This window comes from Mobula hypostoma, chromosome 17 (assembly GCF_963921235.1).
Source record: "Mobula hypostoma chromosome 17, sMobHyp1.1, whole genome shotgun sequence".
Classification (NCBI taxonomy): Eukaryota; Metazoa; Chordata; class Chondrichthyes; order Myliobatiformes; family Myliobatidae; genus Mobula; species Mobula hypostoma.
The window spans coordinates 68,850,038-68,871,561 of NC_086113.1; the positions used below are offsets into that span (position 1 = coordinate 68,850,038).

General features: G+C 42.8%; 1 protein-coding gene across 6 annotated transcripts in view; it reads left to right on the forward strand.

Moving 5' to 3' along the window:
- Window positions 1–21,524, forward strand: part of ulk4 (unc-51 like kinase 4) — a 755,583-nt gene that overhangs the window by 531,023 nt on the left and 203,036 nt on the right. For all 6 annotated transcript variants that reach the window (XM_063070087.1, XM_063070088.1, XM_063070093.1 and 3 more), the window contains exon 31: window positions 3,824–3,872. In XM_063070087.1, coding sequence (XP_062926157.1) covers window positions 3,824–3,872 — 49 coding nt within the window. The remainder of the gene's footprint in view (window positions 1–3,823; window positions 3,873–21,524) is intronic.

Genomic DNA, 21,524 nt, shown 5'->3' on the forward strand with positions numbered 1-21,524 from the left:
GTGCTTGGAAATAGGTATTGTACTGAAGGGATGTCAGGGGTACGTTTTTTTACGCAGAGAGTGGTGGGTGCATGGAATGTACTACCGGCAGCTACAGTGGGAGCAGATAAAACAGGGTCTTTTAAGAGGCTGTTAGAAAAATAGCTTAGAGCTTAGGAAAATTGAGGGCTATGCGCTAGGGAAATTCTGGCAGTTTCTAGAGTTGATTACATGGTCGGCACAACATTGTGGGCCGAGGGGCCTGTAATGTGCTGTAGATTTCTATGTTCTATGTTCTATGTTCATTCCAATCCTGGTCCTTTCACTTCTGCCCCTTTCTCTCAAATCCTCCTCCAGTCCCACTACTATCCATCCTCATCTCCCTTCCCCTCCTGATTCCATACACCAACTACACACTTAGTTTACCCACGTGCTCCCTGCCCTGCTCCCTCTCTGGTTCTAGTTCCATCTGTCATTTGGCTCTTCCCTAATGGCTCCCATTCTTGTGTCCTTTACTTTCAGATTTCAGCACGTGTAGGCTTCTGAGTTCCTGCTTATCTTCCTCCAAAAGCTGTTTCTAATCTTCTCTCACCACTTCCCTCGCCTCACTCCATCATCCAGCTACAACTGTCTCCCAACTCCACCTACCTGGTGCAACCTGCGAGTCGTGCTTCATCCCTCCTCAGGGCACCAACTATCTCGGGCTCCTGTCCCACCCTCCCCCTCTCCACTCTCACAGGATGCAGTGTTGCAACCTGAAATGTTCAGATCCTTTCCTCCTAAAGATGCTGAGTTCCTCCAGTAGATAGTCTGTTTCACCAGAATTCAGCATCTTGTGTCTCAATTTCCTCAACAGTTCTCCATGGATTGAAATTGTTTCCCAGGGATTACAGTCCCTACAAATAAGGAATTTCATTGCACACTGCCAATAAAATTATCTAATCTGATCTAATAAAGGAGTTTAGACTAATCAATTGTAACTCTGAAACAAACATTTTTTATTACTAGATTATAACCCTAATATAATGTCTTTAATTTACCTATTCTCCACCAACACCATCCCTTGATCTGAGTACTGACCAAATCTCATGACCCACTTTGGGACTCCTGACAGAGACTTCCATCTGAATCATCTTCTAGTGTTAGTAAATTATATAATTTCCATCCTCACATAGGTTACCTCACCCTTCCCGATACTAACCTCCCTACTGGTTCCCTCACCATTGCACTCCCATGGACCTTCTGCACAAGATCGAAAGAAGCTGCAGAAACTTGTGAACTCAGTCAGCTCCATCACGGGCACTGGCCTCCACAGCAGCCAGGGCATCTTCAAGGAGCAATGCCTCAAAAAGGCGGCATTCATCATTAAGGACCCCCATCAGCTAGGACATGCCCTCTTCTCATTGCTACCATCATGAAGGACTCAGTGATTCAGGAACAGCTTTTTCCTCTCTGCCATCATATTTCTGAATGGACATTGAATCCGTGAACACTACCTCACTACTTCTGTTTTGTACTACTTATTTAGTATAACTATTTTGTTTACATATGTGTGTGTGTATATATACACACACACACACACACACACACGTAAATATACACTTAATGTAATTCCACGTATTCATGGAGGGCTGGTTCGTCTGCACCTTCCAGAAGTCCACAATAATTTTCTTTGCCTTCGCTACATTCTTTTGACACCAATCCACCAGCCGCTCCACTTCCTCTCTATACTCCGCCTCATCATCATTCTTGATAAGTCCAGCCACTGTTGTGTCATCCGCAAACCTGATGACACGTTTGAGCTGGGTCCTGCGACACAGTCGTGAATCCTCAGTAGTGTGAACTGCAGAGGGCTGAGCACTCAGCCTTGGGGAGCTAGAAATTCATCCCAGCTAGAAGGGGCATGTGGACTACTCAATGCTATGAAGGGTGGCTTGGTGTTTCTTTCTTTCCTGGGCAAAGAAGTAAAACCTCTCGGTTCTGTCAAGCTTAGCATGCAATCAGTGTTTTTTGGAGGTCTGCATGCCAGGACAGAAGTTGGTGCCATTGCTTCACATCTCCAGTGACTGAGCTTCGATCCTGACCTCCAGTGTTGTCTGTGTGGCGTTTATATATTCTGCCTGTGACCACGTGGGCTTTTCCTGGTGCTCTGATTTCTCTGCGAAGACTTGAGAGTTGGCTAACTGACCGCTGTAAATTGAGTGTTGGTGTGTGACAGAAGGACCAGCTGTTGATGGACATGTGGGAGAGGAGGTTACAGAGGAATATGTGGGGCATTGGACTGAAGGGAAAGCTCTGATAACTGGCATATACTCCAGACCATGTAGCCTCCTTCCATAATATAATGTAATATGAACATCGTCCCCATCCACCTAGCCAGATGGGGTTGTGGTGGGGAACTGAATTAATGTTTTCATCATCAGCCACAAGCTGCAGCTGCTTGGATGATTAGACATTTTAGACCCCCATGTTATGAAAAAAGTTTTGCAGTATTATAACACTTTCTATTTCCTTTGGTGTGTCCAATGCTTGTACATTAATTTTATTTTTGTTAGCGTTGCTTCAGCTAATCTGTGTGCAATGAGATCTCATAGAAAGCAACAATTGAAGTGACTTTCTTATGTAGTTTCCAAATGAAGTTTGTGATATATGTAACACCTTGGTTAATATTTTTACTGCTACGCTGTAGGTATTTCATTTTAGCAGTTCTGTAAGAGCAGGCTATTCTGCCTTTAGCACTTTTTGAGCTAAAGATAAGGGACTATGTCGTTCATGTTAGGAGTGTTGTGTCAGCCAGTCAGGCTGGTGGAATTGGGAGAAGGTTCTAGAGAGCACTGGGCAGAGAGGTTTTGGTGACGGACACTAGTGTGGGTTGAGGTTGTTTTGGCGGGAGCTGGGAAGAGACAGAAGGGAAAATGGTTGAGGATGCCGTCCCTGTGCAGATGAATGGCTATAAGGAGGAAGGACCAATACTCCTGTGGGGGAGCCCATTTGTTCGAGATGGATTTTGAGCAATATTTGGAAGGTGGTGTGTGCTTTCACGCAGACTGTGGGTCCAGCGCATGAGTTAAAGACAACTTCAAGATGATTTCTAACTTATGTGCACATTTGGACAGTGTTAACTGTAATGGGCCCTTTCTTTTCTTTTTCTTACTAACTGTTCGATAAAGCTGAAATTTGTAAATATACTTTCTTTATAATGTATGCAGTGTACAATCTGTTATTTTTTGCTGTCAGGTGCAAGTGGGCAGCATTTACACAGTATTCACTCAGATTGGGGTCTCTGTGGTCGAAAGTGTTTCAGGATGGGAAACACCAGTCTGGTGGGGCCCAGGTCATATTGACCCTAGATGGACCGAGTTTGAGAAAGGTAGTTTTCTCACTGCTGAGCCCATTGCTTTGTTAGCGAGGGGCTAACCAACCATGTTTCTAGAAATGCCTGGTAAAAATGGGCTTCATATATCTCTTGTAAAAGAATTGTTCTATTAGCATATCTTAAGAACCTTGTTGCAAAACCAGGTTTTTATCTCATTTACAATTTGTACCTTTTTTACATTTTAATCTTGACTGATTTTTCACCCATTGCTGGTGCTACAGTATGTCTTGACTTACTAACTTTGATCAATAAGGCATGCAGTAAGTCATTTCTAATAAACTCTGGCATTGCTCACTTTTATTAGGTATGTAGAAGCTTAATTACAAGCTGCTCTAGTAACAGGTCAGTGCTCTCAATAGATCTTGGCAGAACACCCTTTCATTTCAGCAGCAGTTTAATGTGCCTTTAATGAAAATGAAGCTATTTACATCTTGTAATTAATATAATGCTAATAATTTTCATTTTCAGATTCGTTGAAGAAAGTCAAATTGTGCCCAATATTTTCCAGATTATATTGGTGAGTTCCAGATATTTTCTTATCTTAGTATTATATAACTTCACACGCTAGGACTTAAGATGACCATTTTTGAAGAGGCAGGTTAAATACGTGAGTGGGGGAGTTAAAAACTAAACTGCTGGAGGAAGTCAGCAGGTTAAGCAGGATCTGTGAAGGCAAAGGGATGTCAGCATTCTGGGTCAAGGCCCTGCATCAGGACTAATGAGTTGGCTTCTCTCCTGCTTGTCCTCAGACCCCTCTTCCTCTTCCCCAAATCCCTCCCCTTCATTCTTCCATTCAACTTCTCTTTTATTACCTGACAGAAAGTACTTCATCATACGGCTTCTGTCCTTGTTGGTAGAATGATGCAATATTTCTGAACTAATAATATTTTTTTCAAGCATGTTACAGAAGTCATTCTTATAATGGCATAAACTATCAAATGGCTATGGACCAAGAAGATCTCTAGAGAAACAAAGGAGAAAGTTAGGAAGAATCCCTGTCTCTCAAAGTTGTAGGAGCAATGGGCACTTTGGCATATGGCTTTAAAGAAAGGATAGTAGCCAGACCTTGCTGATCTGTGGCAACCACTCATTTACAGTCAATAGGGAAAATATGCTGAGTTGTAATTGGTTGCGCTAATATTGGAAATTTAGATTTTAATCCTTAAGGAAGTCTTTTTACAGTGACTTACCTCTTCCCCTGGTTATGGCAAGGTCTGTCCCTGTGAACTGTTCATAAGCCAGACAGTTCCCAAGTTAGAAATTTGACCACAAACTGAGTTTACAGGTTGCAGAAGATATTTACATCCCTAAAACAACTGGAAAATCTATGCTGCCAGATGCAGGTTCAGATGTACAGGCTGTACATAAGTCTGGCATTCATTACCCAAGCAGGACCTGAAATCTTTTTCTCTTAAGTTGGTCTTTGTCTTTTTCAAACCTAAAGAGCAGAAAACTTGCTCTACATAGACTTACATGGTTTCCAGTATCTTCTCCAACTTTCCACACTCTGTTTGAGAGCCTCACATTCTCAACTGACCCCAGTATACCTGTAATCCAAATCATGTACATCGCTCCCTCAATGTCGCAAAAACAAAGGAGCTGGTTGTGGATTACAGGAGAAATGGAGTCGGGCTAACCCCTTTGACATCAATGGATCTGGAGTTGACAGGATAAACAGCTTTAAGTTCCTCAGCATCCACATCACTGAGGACCTCACGTGGTCTGTACACACCAGCTGTGTGGTGAAAAAGGCACAACAGTGCCTCTTTCACCTTAGACACTTGAGGAAGTTTGGTATGGGCCCCCAAATCCTAAGAATTTTCTACAGGGGCACAATTCAGAGCATCCTGACTGGCTGCATCACTGCCGGGTATGGGAACTGTACCTCTCTTAATGGCAGGATTCTGCAGAGAGTGGTACGGACAGCCCAGCACATCTGTAGTTGTGAACTTCCCATGATTCAGGACATTTACAAAGACAGGTGTGTAAAAAGGGCCCGTAGAATCATTGGGGACCCAAGTCACCCCAACCAGAATCTATTCCAGCTGCTACCATCCAGGAAACGGTACCACAGCATAAAAGCCAGGACCAACAGGCTCCGGGACAGCTTCTTCCACCAGGCATCAGACTGATTAACTCACGCTGATTTGAGTGTACTCTATATTACATTGACTGTTCAATTTGTTATAAATTACTATGATTGCACATTGCACATTTAGATGATGACGTAATGTAAAGATTTTTACTCCTCATGTATGTGAAGGATGTAAGAAATAAAGTCAATTCAATTCAAGTAGTTGTCACTGAGAGACACTTAGATTTTCTCTTAGCACTGACACCAAATGTATTACTTAATGCAATGCTGTGGTTGGTGTCAACTACTTACTGAGCTGGATGACTGACAGCCCCAGGAGAGCACTGTTCATTCATTGTTTTCCCAGGCTCAGTCTTCCAGCACCATGCCAGCATGAGGTTATTCCGTTTGAAAATGGCTGGTTCTCGCTCCTGAGTACCCTTGACAGCTCCTGACCTGCTTCACACATTGTCAAAACTGTCAAAGTAAACAGGTGTACTTTCAAAAGGGAAATGAAGTCATTCTGCAGCAGTGAGAGTTGCTGGCAATAGATAAATGGAAAGTATTCTTGAAGTAAGATAGTGAGGTGGAAAGTAAATGAGCACCAACAGTAAGGGTTTAGAGAAGCAGCTTCTTCTTGAGTCTTTTTTGAGGGTGAAATAAATATGGGGAAATTATCCAAATGGGGAAAGCAAGTGGAATAAATATGAAATAGCAAAACACAGCAGGTACTGGAAATTGGTAAAAAGCAGCAAATTTTGGAAGTACGGATTAGGTTAGATAACATCTGAGAACATGAAACAGAGTTAATGTTTCATCCCACTGACCATTACAAAGAACATAGAACAATACAGCGCAGGACAGGCCCCTCGACCTATAATGTTTGTGCTAACTATAATGCCAATGTAAACTAATCCCATCTGCCTGCGTATAATCCATATCCCTCCATTCCCCACCTGTTCCTGCGCTATCCAAATTGCAACTCAAATGTAATTATTATATCTGTATCCACCACCACCTCTGGCAGCAAGTGCCAAACGCCTACCACTCTCTGTAAAAAAAAATTTGCTTTTCACACCTTCTCAAAACTTTTCCCTCTAACTTTAAAGACATGGCCTCTAGAATATGATATTTTTACCTTGAAAAAAGACTCTCGACTTTCTGCTTTACGTATGCCTCTCATAATTTTATAAACTTCACTCAGGTCTCCGCTCAGCCTCTGATGTTACAGAGAAAACATTTCAACCTTGTCCAACCTCTTTTTATTGCTAATACACTCCTGGTGAATGTCTTCTGCACTCCTTCCACAGCTTCAAGATGACTTTGCAACTTTAATACACTGACTGTTGGTAAAGCATGCTACACACTTGCTTTACAAAAAGCTCTACTTATATTGCGACTTTCAAAATGCTATGGACTTACACCCCAAGATGTAGAGTAGCACATGGGAGGTGTGGAGAGGCACAAAGATCCTCACTAGCTTCGATCAGCCTAGCTGTAGAGACTCGAAATGCAACCACGAATGGGCTAATGAATTAAGCCAATTCTTCAATAGGTTTGCCAATTGCCCTCCTGTTCACCGCCCCCCCCCCCCAAGCACACCAGTCCAGGTACTGATGCAGCCAATGCTTCCTCAACTCCAATGCCTCCCCCCTCCCTCCTCCCTCATCCCTCCTCCCCACTTCAGTTCGACACTTGGATGAACAACACAGGCCTGTCCTTGCCCTGCACCTACCATCCACACCTTCACATACTGACTGCTATCATCCCGATCTCCACCTCCCCTAGCTCCCAACTTCCACCAACTCCCCTGTCATCATGGACTCACCTTCACTACTGAACACGTGAGGAGGGCTCTGGGGAAACTCAGATGGCAAAGCATTGGGACCGGATGGTGGGAACCCCAAGGTCCTGAGGGAGTGTGCTAGCAGTTGTGTGGAGTTCTCCAGCACATTTTCAGTCTGGGCCAACCAAAAGTCCTGAATGACCACCGTCCAGTGGCCCTGACCTCACATATCATGAAGACCCTAGGGAGGCTGGTTCTGGCTCACCTCCGACCGCTGGTCAGATCAGCCCTCGATCCCCTGCAGTTTGCCTACCAGGAGTACCTTGGAGTTGACGATGCTGTCATCTACCTGCTGAACAGAGTCATGTGAGGATCATGTTTTTTCACTTATCAAATGCCTTCAATACCATACAGCCCTCATTGCTGGGGGAAAAGCTTTATTCAATGCAGGTTGGAACTTCCACTGTATCCTGGATAACGGACTGCCTGACTGGCAGATCAGTTTGTGCAACTTCAGAGCTGTGTGTCAGACATTGGGGCCCCACAGGCTGCTTATAGCCATGTCGGACACACAGCTCTGAATATTATAGGCCTCTCCTTCATTGTTCTACCAGTCTGTTAATGCCAGTACAATGGCATCAACACAGGCTATGCCAACAGGCTCAATAAACTGATTAGAAAGGCTAGCTCTCTTATAAGAGTCAACTGGACATATTGGAGGCAGTGGTAGAACAAAGGTCCCTACAGAAAATCCTTGCAATTCTGGACAATGTTTCTCTGCATGCCACATTAGCTGAACAGAGGAGCACTTTCAGTAACAGACTAAGACAACTGCACTGCTCCGAAGAGTGCTATATGAGGTCATTCTTACCCGCTGCCATTAGGCTCCATAATGAGTCAACCAATAGCCGGGAAAATGATGACACCCCTCCTGTCAATCTGTTTGAGGTTACTTATTTTTTATTCTTTCATACTTCTCTTCTTATATTTGTACATCTGTTCACTTGTAACACTACTCTGACACTGTAATTTCCTTTGGGATCAATATAGTATCTACCTATCTAAGATCGCTCCGTATATCAATGCTCCTAAGGATCCTGCCATTTAATGTATATATTCCCCTTACACACAACCCACCATAGTATAACAACTCACATTTTTTTCTGGATTAAACTCCATCTGCCGTCCCTCCACCCAAATCTCAAACCGATCTGTATCTGGACGTATCCTTTGAAAACTTTCCTCACTGTGTACAACGCTACCAATTTTTGTGTCTTTGGCAAACTTACTACTGAGTCCATCTACATTTTCATAGAACAGCACAGCACAGTACAAGCCCTTTGATCCACGATGTTCTGCAGATCCTTTAACCTAAAATCAAACTAATTTGACCTTTCCACATAACCTTCCATTTTTCTTTCATCCACGTGCCTATCAAAGAGGTTGCTAAATGTCCCTAATGGATCTGCCTCGACTACTACCCCGGCAGCGCATTCCACACTTCGATCACTCTACCTCTGGCATCCCTTCTACTTAACTCCAATCACCTTCAATCATGCCCCACATATTAGCCATTTCCACCCTGGGAAAAGGTCTTTGACTGTCCATTCGATCTATGCCTCTTACACCTCTTTCAAGTAACTTCTCATCCTCCTCGCTCAAAAATAGAAAGCCCTAGCTCACTTAGTCTATGCTTTCTAATCCAGTCAGCATCCTGGTACATCCTCTCTAGACCCTCTCTAAAACTTCACATCCTTCCTATAATGAGGCGACCAGAACTGAACAAAATATTCCAAATGTGGTGAAAACAGAGTTTTATAGAGCTGCAGCATTACCTTGCAACTCTTGAACTTAAACCCCTGACTATTGAAGGCCAGCAAGCCATATGCCTTCTTAATTGCCCTATCAACTTGCGCTGCAACTTTGAGGTATAAGACCATAAGATATAGGAGCAGAATTAGGCCATTTGGCCCATTAAGTCCGCTCCTCCAGTTCATCGTGACTGATCTATTTTCCCTCTCAGCCTCAATCTCCTGCCTTCTCCCTGTATCCCCTTATGCTCTGACTAATCAAGTATCTCCCAACCTGTGCCTTAAATACACCCAGTGACTTGGCCTTCACAACTGCTTGTGGCAATGAATTCCACAGATTAACCACTCTCTGGCTAAAGGAATTCTTCCTCATCTCCATTTTAAAAGGACACCCCTCTATTATGGGCTGTGTCCTCTGGTCTTAGATTCCCCCACCACAGGAAACATCCTCTCCACATCCACTCTATTAAGGCCTTTCAGCATTTGATAGGCTTCAATGAGGTCACCTCTGATTCTTCTGAATTCCAGTGAGTAGAGGCACAGAGCCATCAAACACTCCTCATATGACAAACCTTTCAATCTCAGAGGCATTTTTGTGAACCTTCTTTGAACCCTCTCCAATGCCAACACATCCTTTCTTAGATATGGGGCCCAGAACTGCTCACAATACTCCAAGTGAGGCTTCACTACTTGTTATTTCTTCAAAGAATTCCAACAGATCTGTCGAGCAAGATTTTCCCTTAAGGAAGCCATGCTGAGTTTGGTCTGTTTATCATGTGTCTCCAAGAACCCTGAAACCACATCCTTAACAATCTACTCCAGCATTTTCTCAGCCACTGAGATCACTCTAAGTGGCCTATAACTTCCTTTCTTCCTGCTTCTCTCCCTTCTTGAAGAGTGGAGTTACATTTGCAGTTTTCCAGTCCTCCCAATCTACGCCAGAATCAGCTGATTCTTGGAAGATCATTACCAATGCCTTCACAATCTCTTCAGCCATCTCTTTTAGAACTATGGGATATATACCATCTGGTCCAGGTGACTTATCTCCTTTAGACCTTTCAGTTTCCCAAGATCCTTCTCCCTAGTAATGGTAACTTCACACACTTCTGCCACCTGAACTTTGGATATACTGCTGGTGTCTCCACAGTGATGACTGATGAAAAATACTCATTAAGTTCACCCACCATTTCCTCGTCCTTCATTACTGCCTCTCCAGCATCATTTTTCAGCAGTCCAATATTCACTCTCGCTTCTCTTTTGCACTTTATATGTCTGAAGAAACATTGGTATCCTTTTTAGTATTACTGGTTAGTTTATCTTCATATTCCATCTTTTCCTTATTTATGACTGTTGGTTTTTAAAAGCTTCCTATTCCTCTAACTTCCCACTATGTTTTACTCTATTTTATGCACTCTCTCTTTGAATTTTATATTGGCTTTGACTTCTCTTGTCAGCCATGGTTGGTTGTGTCATCTTGCCTTCAGAATACTTCTTCCTCTTTGTGATGTATATATCCTGTGCCTTCCGAATTGTCCCAGAAATTCCAGCCATTGCTGCTCTGCCATCATCCCTGCTAGTGTTCTTTTCCAATCATTTTTGGCCACCTCCTCCCTCGTGCCTCTGTAATTCCCTTTACTCTACTGCAATACTGATACATCTGACTTTAGCTTCTCCTTCTCAAATTGCACGGTGAATTCTATCATATTATGATCACTGGCCCTAAGGGTACCTTCACCTGAAGCACTCTAATCAGTCCTGGTTCATTGCACAACACCCAATCCAGGGTAGCTGATGCCCTAGGGGTCTCAACAATGAGCTGCTCCAAAAAGCCATTCTGTATCTATGGATGTGGACCCCAAGATCCTCCTGTTCCTTCACACTGCTAAGAATCTTGCCATTAACCCTGTATTCTGCCTTCAAATTCAACTTCCCAAAGTGTTTCACTTAATACTTTTCCAGATTGGACTCCATTTGCCACTTCTCAGTACAGCATTACATCCTATCAACATCCCATTGGCAAGTTCTACACCATCCACAGCACCACCAACCTTCATGTGTCATCTGCAAACAGAAGATGGCACTACCAAACGCGTGCGACAGCTTCCTGGTCATCAGAAAGCTAAGAAATCCAACTAAAAGCATCACTAAAAACACCTTTTCAAAGGTAAATTGTGTTAAATTATTGCCGCAAACAGTGAAGAGTTCAGTGATGGCGAGGAGAGTTTGGGGGATGAATTGTTGCAGATAGAGCTACAATGCCTGTACTGCTGGCCCAGGAGTGAGGTTAGATTGCATTAAATATTTTGTATACCATCTGCTGTTATCACTGTGCAAGGCTAATGTCGGGAAGTTGTGGTCAGTCTCCAAAGTGCTCATCCACTGAGAAAGCTGTCACCTGACCAGGTTCATTGCCTTGTACCAGATCCGGTATTGCCTCTCTTCTAATTGCCCTTTCTACACATTGCGTCAATCATCCTTCCTGGATGCACCTCGCAAATTCTGCCCCATCTAAACCTTTTGCACTAAGGAGGTGCCAAACAATATTAGGAAAATAGGGAAGTTTAAGTCTCCCATGCGAATAACGCTGTTAGTTTTGCATCTTTCCAAAATTTGCCACCCGATCCCTGGCTTGGTGTCTCTGTTGCTGTTGAGAAGTTGAGGTTGTTTATAGAAAACTCCCAATAGAGTCATTGCTCCATTTCTGTTTCCTACTGCCAAACTGACACAATGATGATCCCTCCACGACATCCTCCTTTTCTGCAGTTGTGATACTATCCCTGATTAGCAATGCCACTCCCCCAACTCTTTTACCTCCGTCCTTGTCCCTTTTGAAACATCTAAAACCCCGGAACATCTAGCAGCTATTCCTGCCCTTGTGAAATGGCCACAACATCATATTTCCGTGTACTGACCCATGCTCTAGGTTGTTCTTGATGCTTCTCACATTAAAGTAGACACATTGCAACCCATCCAGCTGACTACAATTATGCCCTATCCATTGCCTATCCTTCCTCAAATGATCTCTGTATCTAACTTGACACCAACTGTCCCATCCTCTGACCTATCACTCTGGTTCCCATCCCCCTGCAAACCATTTCATTTAAAACATTTATCCAAAGAGAGGTTCCAACACAAATCCCATTGGAACACCACTGGTCACAAATCTTCAGTCAGAATGACACTCCTTCACTACTACTCTCAGTTTCCTATGGCTAAGCCAGTTTTAAATAAAAGCTACTAAGTCATTGTATGTCCTGTATACCTTTAATCATATAGTTTACCATGAGGGACCTTGTTAAATACTTTACTAAAAGTCCATGTGGACAATATCCACTGCCCTGCCCTCATCAATCATCTTTCATTAGTGCACATGGTAACGAGGCGGTTAGTGCAGCGCTAATACAAGTAGGGGTGTCAGAGTTTGGAGTTCAATTCCAATGACGCATGTGAAGAGTTTGTATGTCTTCCCCATCAACGCATGGGTTTCCTCCGGGTGCTCCAGTTTCCTCCCACAGCCCAAACATGTGACGGTTGGTAGGATAATTGGTTATTGTAAATTGTACCATGATTAGACGAGGGTTAAATTGGTGGGTTGTTGGGCAGTGCGGCTCGAAGGGCTGGAGAAACTGTTCCGCGCTGTATCTCTAAATTAAAAATTCAAGTTCAAGTTTATTGTCATCTGATTGTGTGTGTGTGTATATTATATATATATATATATATATATATATATATATATACACAACATACATACAGCACATAAAACAAAATGCTACATTATCAATAAGTTAATAAAATTTAATTCAAAATGCATCTAGTAAAGCACAGCACAAACAAGCAGTAAACAGTAAAGAGCTCACTGGCCCTGTGACGAGACCTCGGTGGTGGCGGGGTACTCAGCAGTCGTCAGTCTCACAGCCTCAGCTGTTGCCCAGTCTGGCAGTTCCAGGCCTGATGCTTCTGCACCTCCTTGCTGATGGTAGTGGGTGAAGGAGCTTGTGGGATGGGTGCTAGTGATCCTCAACAATACTTCGGGCCTTTTGTCAGCAACACTGCTGGAAAGATGTCACAACTTGGGGGAGGGAGACACTAATGATCCTCTGGCCGGATTTTACTGTCTTCTGTAGGATCTTGCGGGCTGATGCCTTGCAGCTTCTGTACCTTGCAATGATGCAGCCTGTCTGCTCATGCTCATGTAGAAAGTTGTTAAAATGGTGTTGGGAAGCCTTGCATGCCTCAGTCTCCTCCGAAAGTGTAGACGCTGCTGTGCCTTCTTGATTAGTTAAAATTAGAGTAAAATAATATTGGGTCTGATTATGTATACTATGACTGCCAATTGCATTCATCCACTGTGACTTTCCCACTGCAGCACATAACTTCTACAGCTTTGTGTCAGCTATTAACCTGGAGCCTTGGCTGGGATCATCATCTCAAACCGCAAAAAACCCCGAACAAATACAGGGGTGCCCTAATGGCCTTTGTTAGCTTATTAGTGTCTCCAATAATCAGAAATTTAACAACAGTTCAAATAGATTTAAATCATTTTAAAATATTATTTGAAAGAAACTATTAGAAATAAATTTAATACTAAAATAAGGACAATAATAATATAAACAAAGAATAAACCTTTTCACAGCACTTACCTTCATAACTGGGCATCCCATTTCAAAGCTGTTTGCACCATTAGCAGAGCAGGAGGTCAAGTGTACTGGCATGATTGTTGGAGACAAGCTCACTTGCAAAGTGGTTGACACTGACCATCCTCGAATCAGAATCGGGTTTATTATCACTGGCATGTGACGTGAAATTTGTTAACTTAGCAGCAGCAGTTCAATGCAATACATAATCTAGCAGAGAGAGGAAAAAATAATAATAAATAAAATAAAACATTATAATAAATAAACAAGTAAATCAATTACGTATATTGAATAGATTATTTAAAAATGTGCAAAAACAGAAATACTGTATATTAAAAAAAGTGAGATAGTGTCCAAAGCTTCAATGTCCATTTAGGAATTGGATGACAGAGGGGAAGAAGCTGTTCCTGAATCACTGAGTGTGAGCCTTCAGGCTTCTGTATCTCCTACCTGATGGTAACAATGAGAAAAGGGCATGCCCTGGGTGCTGGAGGTCTTTAATAATGGATGCTGCCTTTCTGAGACACCGCTCCCTAAAGATGTCCTGGGTACCTTGTAGGCTAGTGCCCAAGATGGAGCTGACTAGATTTACAACCTTCTGCAACTTCTTTCGGTCCTGTGCAGAAGCCCCTCCATACCAGACAGTGATGCAGTCTGTCACAATGCTGTCCATGGTACAACTGCAGAAGTTTTTGAGTGTACTTGTTGACATGCCAAATCACTTCAAACTCCTAGTAAAATATAGCCGCTGTCTTGCCTTCTTTATGACTACATCAGTATGTTGGTACCAGCTTAGATCCTCAGAGATCTTGACAACCAGGAACTTGAAACTGCTCACTCTCTCCACTTCTGATCCCTCTATGAGGATTGGTATGTGTTCCTTCGTTTTACTCTTGTTACGTACCCCAGGACGGGTTAAAAGAACCAGCGGAAATGGAACACACCTGGAGTCTGTTTTTGCTGTTAACTAATTCTATTTTATTAGTAACTACGCAATACAGTAATATAAAACTAGATAAGTCAAACAGGTTAGCAGAGCTTATGCATATATATAGGTGTGGAAATATAAACCCAAACTTCTTCAAACTTAGGTGGTAATTGATACAGTCTTACGATGGTATGTAAGCGAAGTCAGTTCAGTTCAGATGCACAGGTTAATTAATGTGGGATGTTTGTAATCCAAAGGCGAATGTTGTGAGAAGGCAATTACGTCGATCTTCCACAGATTCCACGACAGCAATACAAGACAACAATAGTAGTAGGTTTTATCTCCCAAGTTGTTCCACTCCACACACAAAATATCACTGACAGTGATCTTCAACAAATATCCTTTCAACACAAGTGGTACCACACCCGAATTCAGCTACGGGACATCTCAAAGTGGTGGCCACAGGATACTCAAACATGAATCCACATATGGATTATCACCAACAGTAGCTTATCACAAAGGGGACCCTCTTCAAGGGAACCACCACCCAGGCAAGGGTAGACACACCGGTAGATTCCACAAGGTTACCCCAAACACACAACATGATAGCCACTTATCCAGTTCCACGACATATGAAATAATGCCAACAGTGATTTGCCACAGGGGTGCCTTTCTTCAGTGAACTACCACACCCAGACAAGGGTAAACACACACGTGGTATTCACAAAGGTTTTCCCCTCACCAGAGATCCCACTCCTGTGGATTAACTACGTGACAATCACACTTTCGTAGTCGAGTGGAAACAAACTCACCTTCATGGGCTACTTAGAGAGAGAGTCCAAACAGTGATCTCTTTATCACTAGGTTTCTCCTGTTTCAAACCTATCTCTCCTCTCTTCTCTTCCTGCAAACTTGTTCTAGTTGCAGAAAACTTGTGAGAGTCATTTATCAATACTCGGGATCGATCTCAACTCATCCCTTTTGGGCTACTGAAAGTTTAAACCAATGACTGACTCACTGGTGTCTTTCACTAAGCAAATCCATCTTGACTCTAACTGTGTGTGTCTGTGTGTCCTTGTATATTCAAAACAAGCTGCAGAGAAACCATAACATTGATTGTCCATCAAATAACTCCATCTCTCTCTCTCTCTCTCTCTCTCTCTCTCACTCACTCACTCACTCTCTCTGGACCACCTCAAACAGTGTCCAAAAGTCAGTCTCATTCTCCCGGCACTTTAAAGTCACAGTCCACAGAAAATATGAACCCTAGGGGTACATAATGCCCTTCCTGAAGTCCACAATCAGCTCTTTCGTCTTACTGATGTTCAGTGCCAGGTTGTTGCTGCGGCACCATTCCACCAGTTGGCATATCTCACTCCTGTACACCCTCTCGTCACCATCTAAGATTCTACCAACAAAGGTTGTATCATCAGAATATTTGTAGATGGATCCATCCGGCTCCCTTGCACGCTTTCCATTCATGCTGGGTTGAGTGTCGAGCTAGCAACTCGGCCTCGTAAAAATAAGAAAGCTTGCTAAAAAAATGCCGTCATGACAGCGTCCCAATGACTCCACTCAGAGTTAAGCAAGGAAAGAAGTATTTGAGCTATGCCTAGCCACACAGTCATGTGTATACAGAGAGTAGAGCAGTGGGCTAAGCATACACCCCTGAGGTGCGCCAGTGTTGAGGTGCTGAGGTGCGCCAGTATTGAGGTGCTGAGATGCTCCAGTGTTGAGGTGCTGAGGTGCTCCAGTGTTGAGGTGCTGAGGTGCTCCAGTGTTGAGGTGCTGAGGTGCTCCAGTGTTGAGGTGCTGAGGTGTGCTAGTGTTGAGGTGCTGAGGTGTGCTAGTGTTGAGGTGCTGAGGTGTGCCAGTGTTGAGGTGCTGAGGTGCTCCAGTGTTGAGGTGCTGAGGTGTGCTAGTGTTGAGGTGCTGAGGTGTGCTAGTGTTGAGGTGCTGAGGTGTGCTAGTGTTGAGGTGCTGAGGTGTGCCAGTGTTGAGGTACTGAGGTGTGCTAGTGTTGAGGTGCTGAGGTGTGCCAGTGTTGAGGTGCTGAGGTGCTCCAGTGTTGAGGTGCTGAGGTGTGCTAGTGTTGAGGTGCTGAGGTGTGCTAGTGTTGAGGTGCTGAGGTGTGCTAGTGTTGAGGTGCTGAGGTGTGCCAGTGTTGAGGTGCGCCAGTGTTGAGGTGCTGAGGTGCGCCAGTGTTGAGGTACTGAGATGCTCCAGTGTTGAGGTGCTGAGGTGCGCCAGTGTTGAGGTGCTGAGGTGCTCCAGTGTTGAGGTGCTGAGGTGCGCCAGTGTTGAGGTGCTGAGGTGCGCCAGTGTTGAGGTGCTGAGGTGCGCCAGTGTTGAGGTGCTGAGGTGCGCCAGTGTTGAGGTACTGAGGTGTGCTAGTGTTGAGGTGCTGAGGTGCGCCAGTGTTGAGGTGCTGAGGTGCGCCAGTGTTGAGGTGCTGAGGTGCTCCAGTGTTGAGGTACTGAGATGCTCCAGTGTTGAGGTGCTGAGATGCTCCAGTGTTGAGGTGCTGAGGTGCGCCAGTGTTGAGGTGCTGAGGTGCTCCAGTGTTGAGGTGCTGAGGTGCTCCAGTGTTGAGGTGCTGAGGTGCTCCAGTGTTGAGGTGCTGAGGTGCGCCAGTGTTGAGGTGCTGAGGTGCTCCAGTGTTGAGGTGCTGAGATGCTCCAGTGTTGAGGTGCTGAGGTGCGCCAGTGTTGAGGTGCTGAGGTGCTCCAGTGTTGAGGTGCTGAGATGCTCCAGTGTTGAGGTGCTGAGGTGCTCCAGTGTTGAGGTACTGAGGTGTGCTAGTGTTGAGGTGCTGAGGTGCGCCAGTGTTGAGGTGCTGAGGTGCTCCAGTGTTGAGGTGCTGAGATGCTCCAGTGTTGAGGTGCTGAGGTGCGCCAGTGTTGAGGTGCTGAGGTGCTCCAGTGTTGAGGTGCTGAGGTGCTCCAGTGTTGAGGTGCTGAGGTGCTCCAGTGTTGAGGTGCTGAGGTGCGCCAGTGTTGAGGTGCTGAGGTGCTCCACAGCCAATCCTGGCTGTTTATGAAGAAGTAGACTGAGTTCATTAAATTAAACTATCTCTGTTGCTTTGTCTTTTTCTCCTCAACCCCTCCACATCATTCCACATCACAAATGCCCCTGCAAGAATTCATCCTGCTCTAGCCCTGAAACTATAAAATTCTTGCTTTCTCTCCCTGCTTGCCATGTCTGAATACAGTTATTCCTTGAGTACAGTTCCCTACGTCCTTGGCCTTGCATTCGAAATGGTCTTTGTACCTCAGTCATTTTCCTCCCTTCAGAAATTATGTTATTTCATCCCTACTAAGATGTAATTCCTTTTTCAACACCTCTATTCTGCAAAGTTTTGTTCCACTTCCAAAATGGATATCTGACCTGCTTTGGTCATGATATCAATTCTGGGCCATGGATTTTCATCTTGAATAGCAATGTGCTGCTCTGTGTGAATTAAAGCCTTTCCCTAAGTCTGCACAGGAAGCCAGCTCCAGTAAGAATTATGTGATGATGAGACCATTTTGGATAATTATTACACCAGGAGCAGAGCCGAAAGCAATTTATTTGCTTCTATTTATAACATAGTCTGTTGTTAGAGCAACAGTTTCTTATAATGTTGAATTTTGTAAAGTTTTTAAGTAGTTAATTGTTCACCAAACATTAACATGTGCGGGCACAATGGCCCCAGCTTATTAAAACGGACATTAAATCTTGAGCAGGATAAGGAGGAAAACTCCACCTCCACTGAAATATTATGGAACTACTAAGGATCACTCAGAGTTAAAATGATTCATCCCAGCTTTTAAATTTATGTTTGTCATAAGTAAGTAGAGTTCCATATGTTTGTATGGAATACAGCATCTAGCTAGGAGTAGGTTGATAGGTTCTTAAACAGTATGGTATCAAAGGTCATGGGAAGAAGGCAGGAGAATGGGATTAAGAGGGATAATAGATCAGCCATGATGGAGTGGTGGAGCAGACTTAATGGGCTGAGTTGCCTCATTCTGTTCTTAGGTCTTATGGTCTCATATTGAGCGTGCAGGGTCTAAAGGAATGCTGGAAATAGATTCAATAATGCCTTTCAGAAACAATTTGATAAATAAAATGATACATGCTTAGATGAAAACAACAGGAATTCTGCAGATGCTGGAAATTCAAGCAACATACATCAAAGTTGCTGGTGAACGCAGCAGGCCAAGCAGCATCTGTAGGAAGAGGCGCAGTCGACGTTTCAGGCCGAGACCCTTCGTCAGGACTACTAGTCCTGATGCTAGACTGCTGCTTGGCCTGCTGCATTCACCAGCAACTTTGATGTATGTTGTATGCTTAGATGAAGGCTGTTCTGTCCGACTGGTCTCTGCAAGCTCTAAGGGCAATCCAATTAGTAAGTCCCACTCCTGTGTTCTTTACCCACTTTTCTGATTTTTTTTCTCTGTCAAAAATCAATTTCCTTTTGGAATGCTGCTATTAAATCTATTTTAATTGAATCCAAATCCTAATTACATATTTAATAAAGCTGTTCCTTATTACATAAATTATAACACTAATTGTCTCACTAAATTGATTGAGATTATTGAGAAGGATAATGGCAGTGGACATTGTCTGCATGGATGTCAGTAAGCCTTTGACGAAATCCCACATGATGGAGTCATAGAGTAATAGAGCACAGATGCAGACCTTTGTGCTCAACCTGCCATGGTGCCCACACATCAACTTCCAAAGGCAGGTGGTCAGAAGGTCAAGACACATGCCATCTAAAGTGGGTTGGCTAATTGAATCCAAAGTTCGGATGGATAATAATATGCTGTAGACAGTCAGAGAAGATTCACCAGGATGTTACCCGAATTGGAGTACTTTAGTTATGGAGAGAGAATAGTCTGGGCTTGTTTTCCTGGCCTGAAAGAGGCTGAGGAGTAACTTGGTAGAATAAAATTATGAAAGATATGGATAGTAGAGATAGAATCTTTTTCTCCATGGTAATGGTATTAAACACAAGAGAGTCACAGGTAGATAGGGTCGTAAAAAGAGCTTTTGGTACATTGGCCTTTATTAATCAAAGTATTGAGTATAAGAGCTGGAATGTTATAATGAGGTTGTATAAGGCATTGGTGAGGCCGAATCGAGTGTTGTGTTCAGTTTTGGTCACCAAGTTACAGGAAAGATATTAATAAGGTTGAAAGAGTGCAGAGAAAAATTAACCTTTTTAGTTTAATTTATCGAAACTATTTATTTAAACTTTCACTTAATGATCCTACCTTTTCTCTTTGGAGGAATAAAGGAATTTTTTCCTTTATGGACTTGTTTCAAGAAGGTCGATTGATGTCCTTTGAGAAATTAGTAACTAAATACTCTCTCTCATATTCACATTTTTTGCAATATCTTTAGGTCAGACATTTTTTACAAGAATACTTAAGTAATTTTCCATATATACAAGATTCTGACCTGTTAGACATTATTTTAAAAATGAACCCTTTAGTGAAAAGCTTTATTGGGAAAATTTATAATTTACTATTACAACAGGATAATTATCCTTTACTTAAGATCAAGCAAGATTGGGAAAGAGAGCTTAATATGACCTTGATAACAGAGGATTGGTGAAGCTGGTTAACCCTTCTTCAATTTGTGTCAGTCATTCTCTAATTCAATTTAAAATTGTACATAGTTATTATTTGACGAAGGAGAAATTGTCTGAAATATTTCCTAATGTAAATAGTCAGTGTGATAGATACAAAACTGAGATAGCTACATTAACACATATGTTTTGGTCGTGTTCTGTATTGAAACAATTTTGGAAATCTATTTTTTCTATAATCTCTAAAGCTTTAAGAATCAATTTACAACCAAATAAATTGACAGTTTTGTTTGGTATAATTCCTCAACATATTCACGGTATTTCTATATCTGACCAATACGTAATTGCATTTGTCACATTATTGGCTAGAGGGGCTATTTTATTAAAATGGAAAGATGCCTCTGCTCCCACTTTGATACAATGGTTCTCTCAGGTGATGTTATGTCTTCGTTTGGAAGAAATTAGAAGCCGAACTTTTGATCCTAAATTTGACTTCGAGAAAAGGTGGGGTTCTTTGGCCCATTGTTATCATTTGATTTGAGTTAATAAAGATGGTCCTTTTCTGATGCTTGGGTATATGGATTTGGTTGGCGGTTTGATGTCTTTTTTTTATGGAAACTTGTATGGCGTATAGCTCCGGGTTTGTGCTCCAAATGGGTGTTTTTCCCATTTTTTTTAGTTATTAGGGGATTTCTCTCTTTTAGTTAGTAGGGGTTCTTTTTTTTCTTTCTTTCCTCTTTTCCATAAAAAAAACACTTTAATACTTTGTTTTTTGATTATTATTGATATACTGTTCAGCCTGGTTGATAGTTTAACTTTTACTCTACATATGGATATGTTGTCTTGATTATTTTGATGTATTTTCCTCTGTTGTTGATTTTCAATAATAATTAATAAAAAGATTTAAAAAAAAAGAAAGAGTGCAGAGAAGGTTTACAAGGATGTTGCCGGGACTTGAGGAACTCAGTTACAGAGAAAGGTTGAATAGGTTGGGACTTTATTCCCTGGAGCGTAGAAGAATGAGGGAGATTTGATAGAGGTATATAAAATTATGATGGGTATAGATATAGTGAATGCAAGCAGGCTTTTTCCACTGAGGCAAGGGGAGAAAAAAACCAGAGGACATGGGTTAAAGAGTGAGAGGGGAAAAGTTTAAAGGGAACATTAGTGGGGGCTTCTTCACACGGAGTGTGGTGGGAATATGGAATGAGCTGCCAGACGAGGTGGTAAATGCGGGTTCTTTTTTAACATTTAAGAATAAATTGGACAGATACATGGATGGGAGGTGTATGGAGGGATATGGTCTGTGTGCAGGTCAGTGGGACTAGGCAGAAAATGGTTCGGCACAGCCAAGAAGG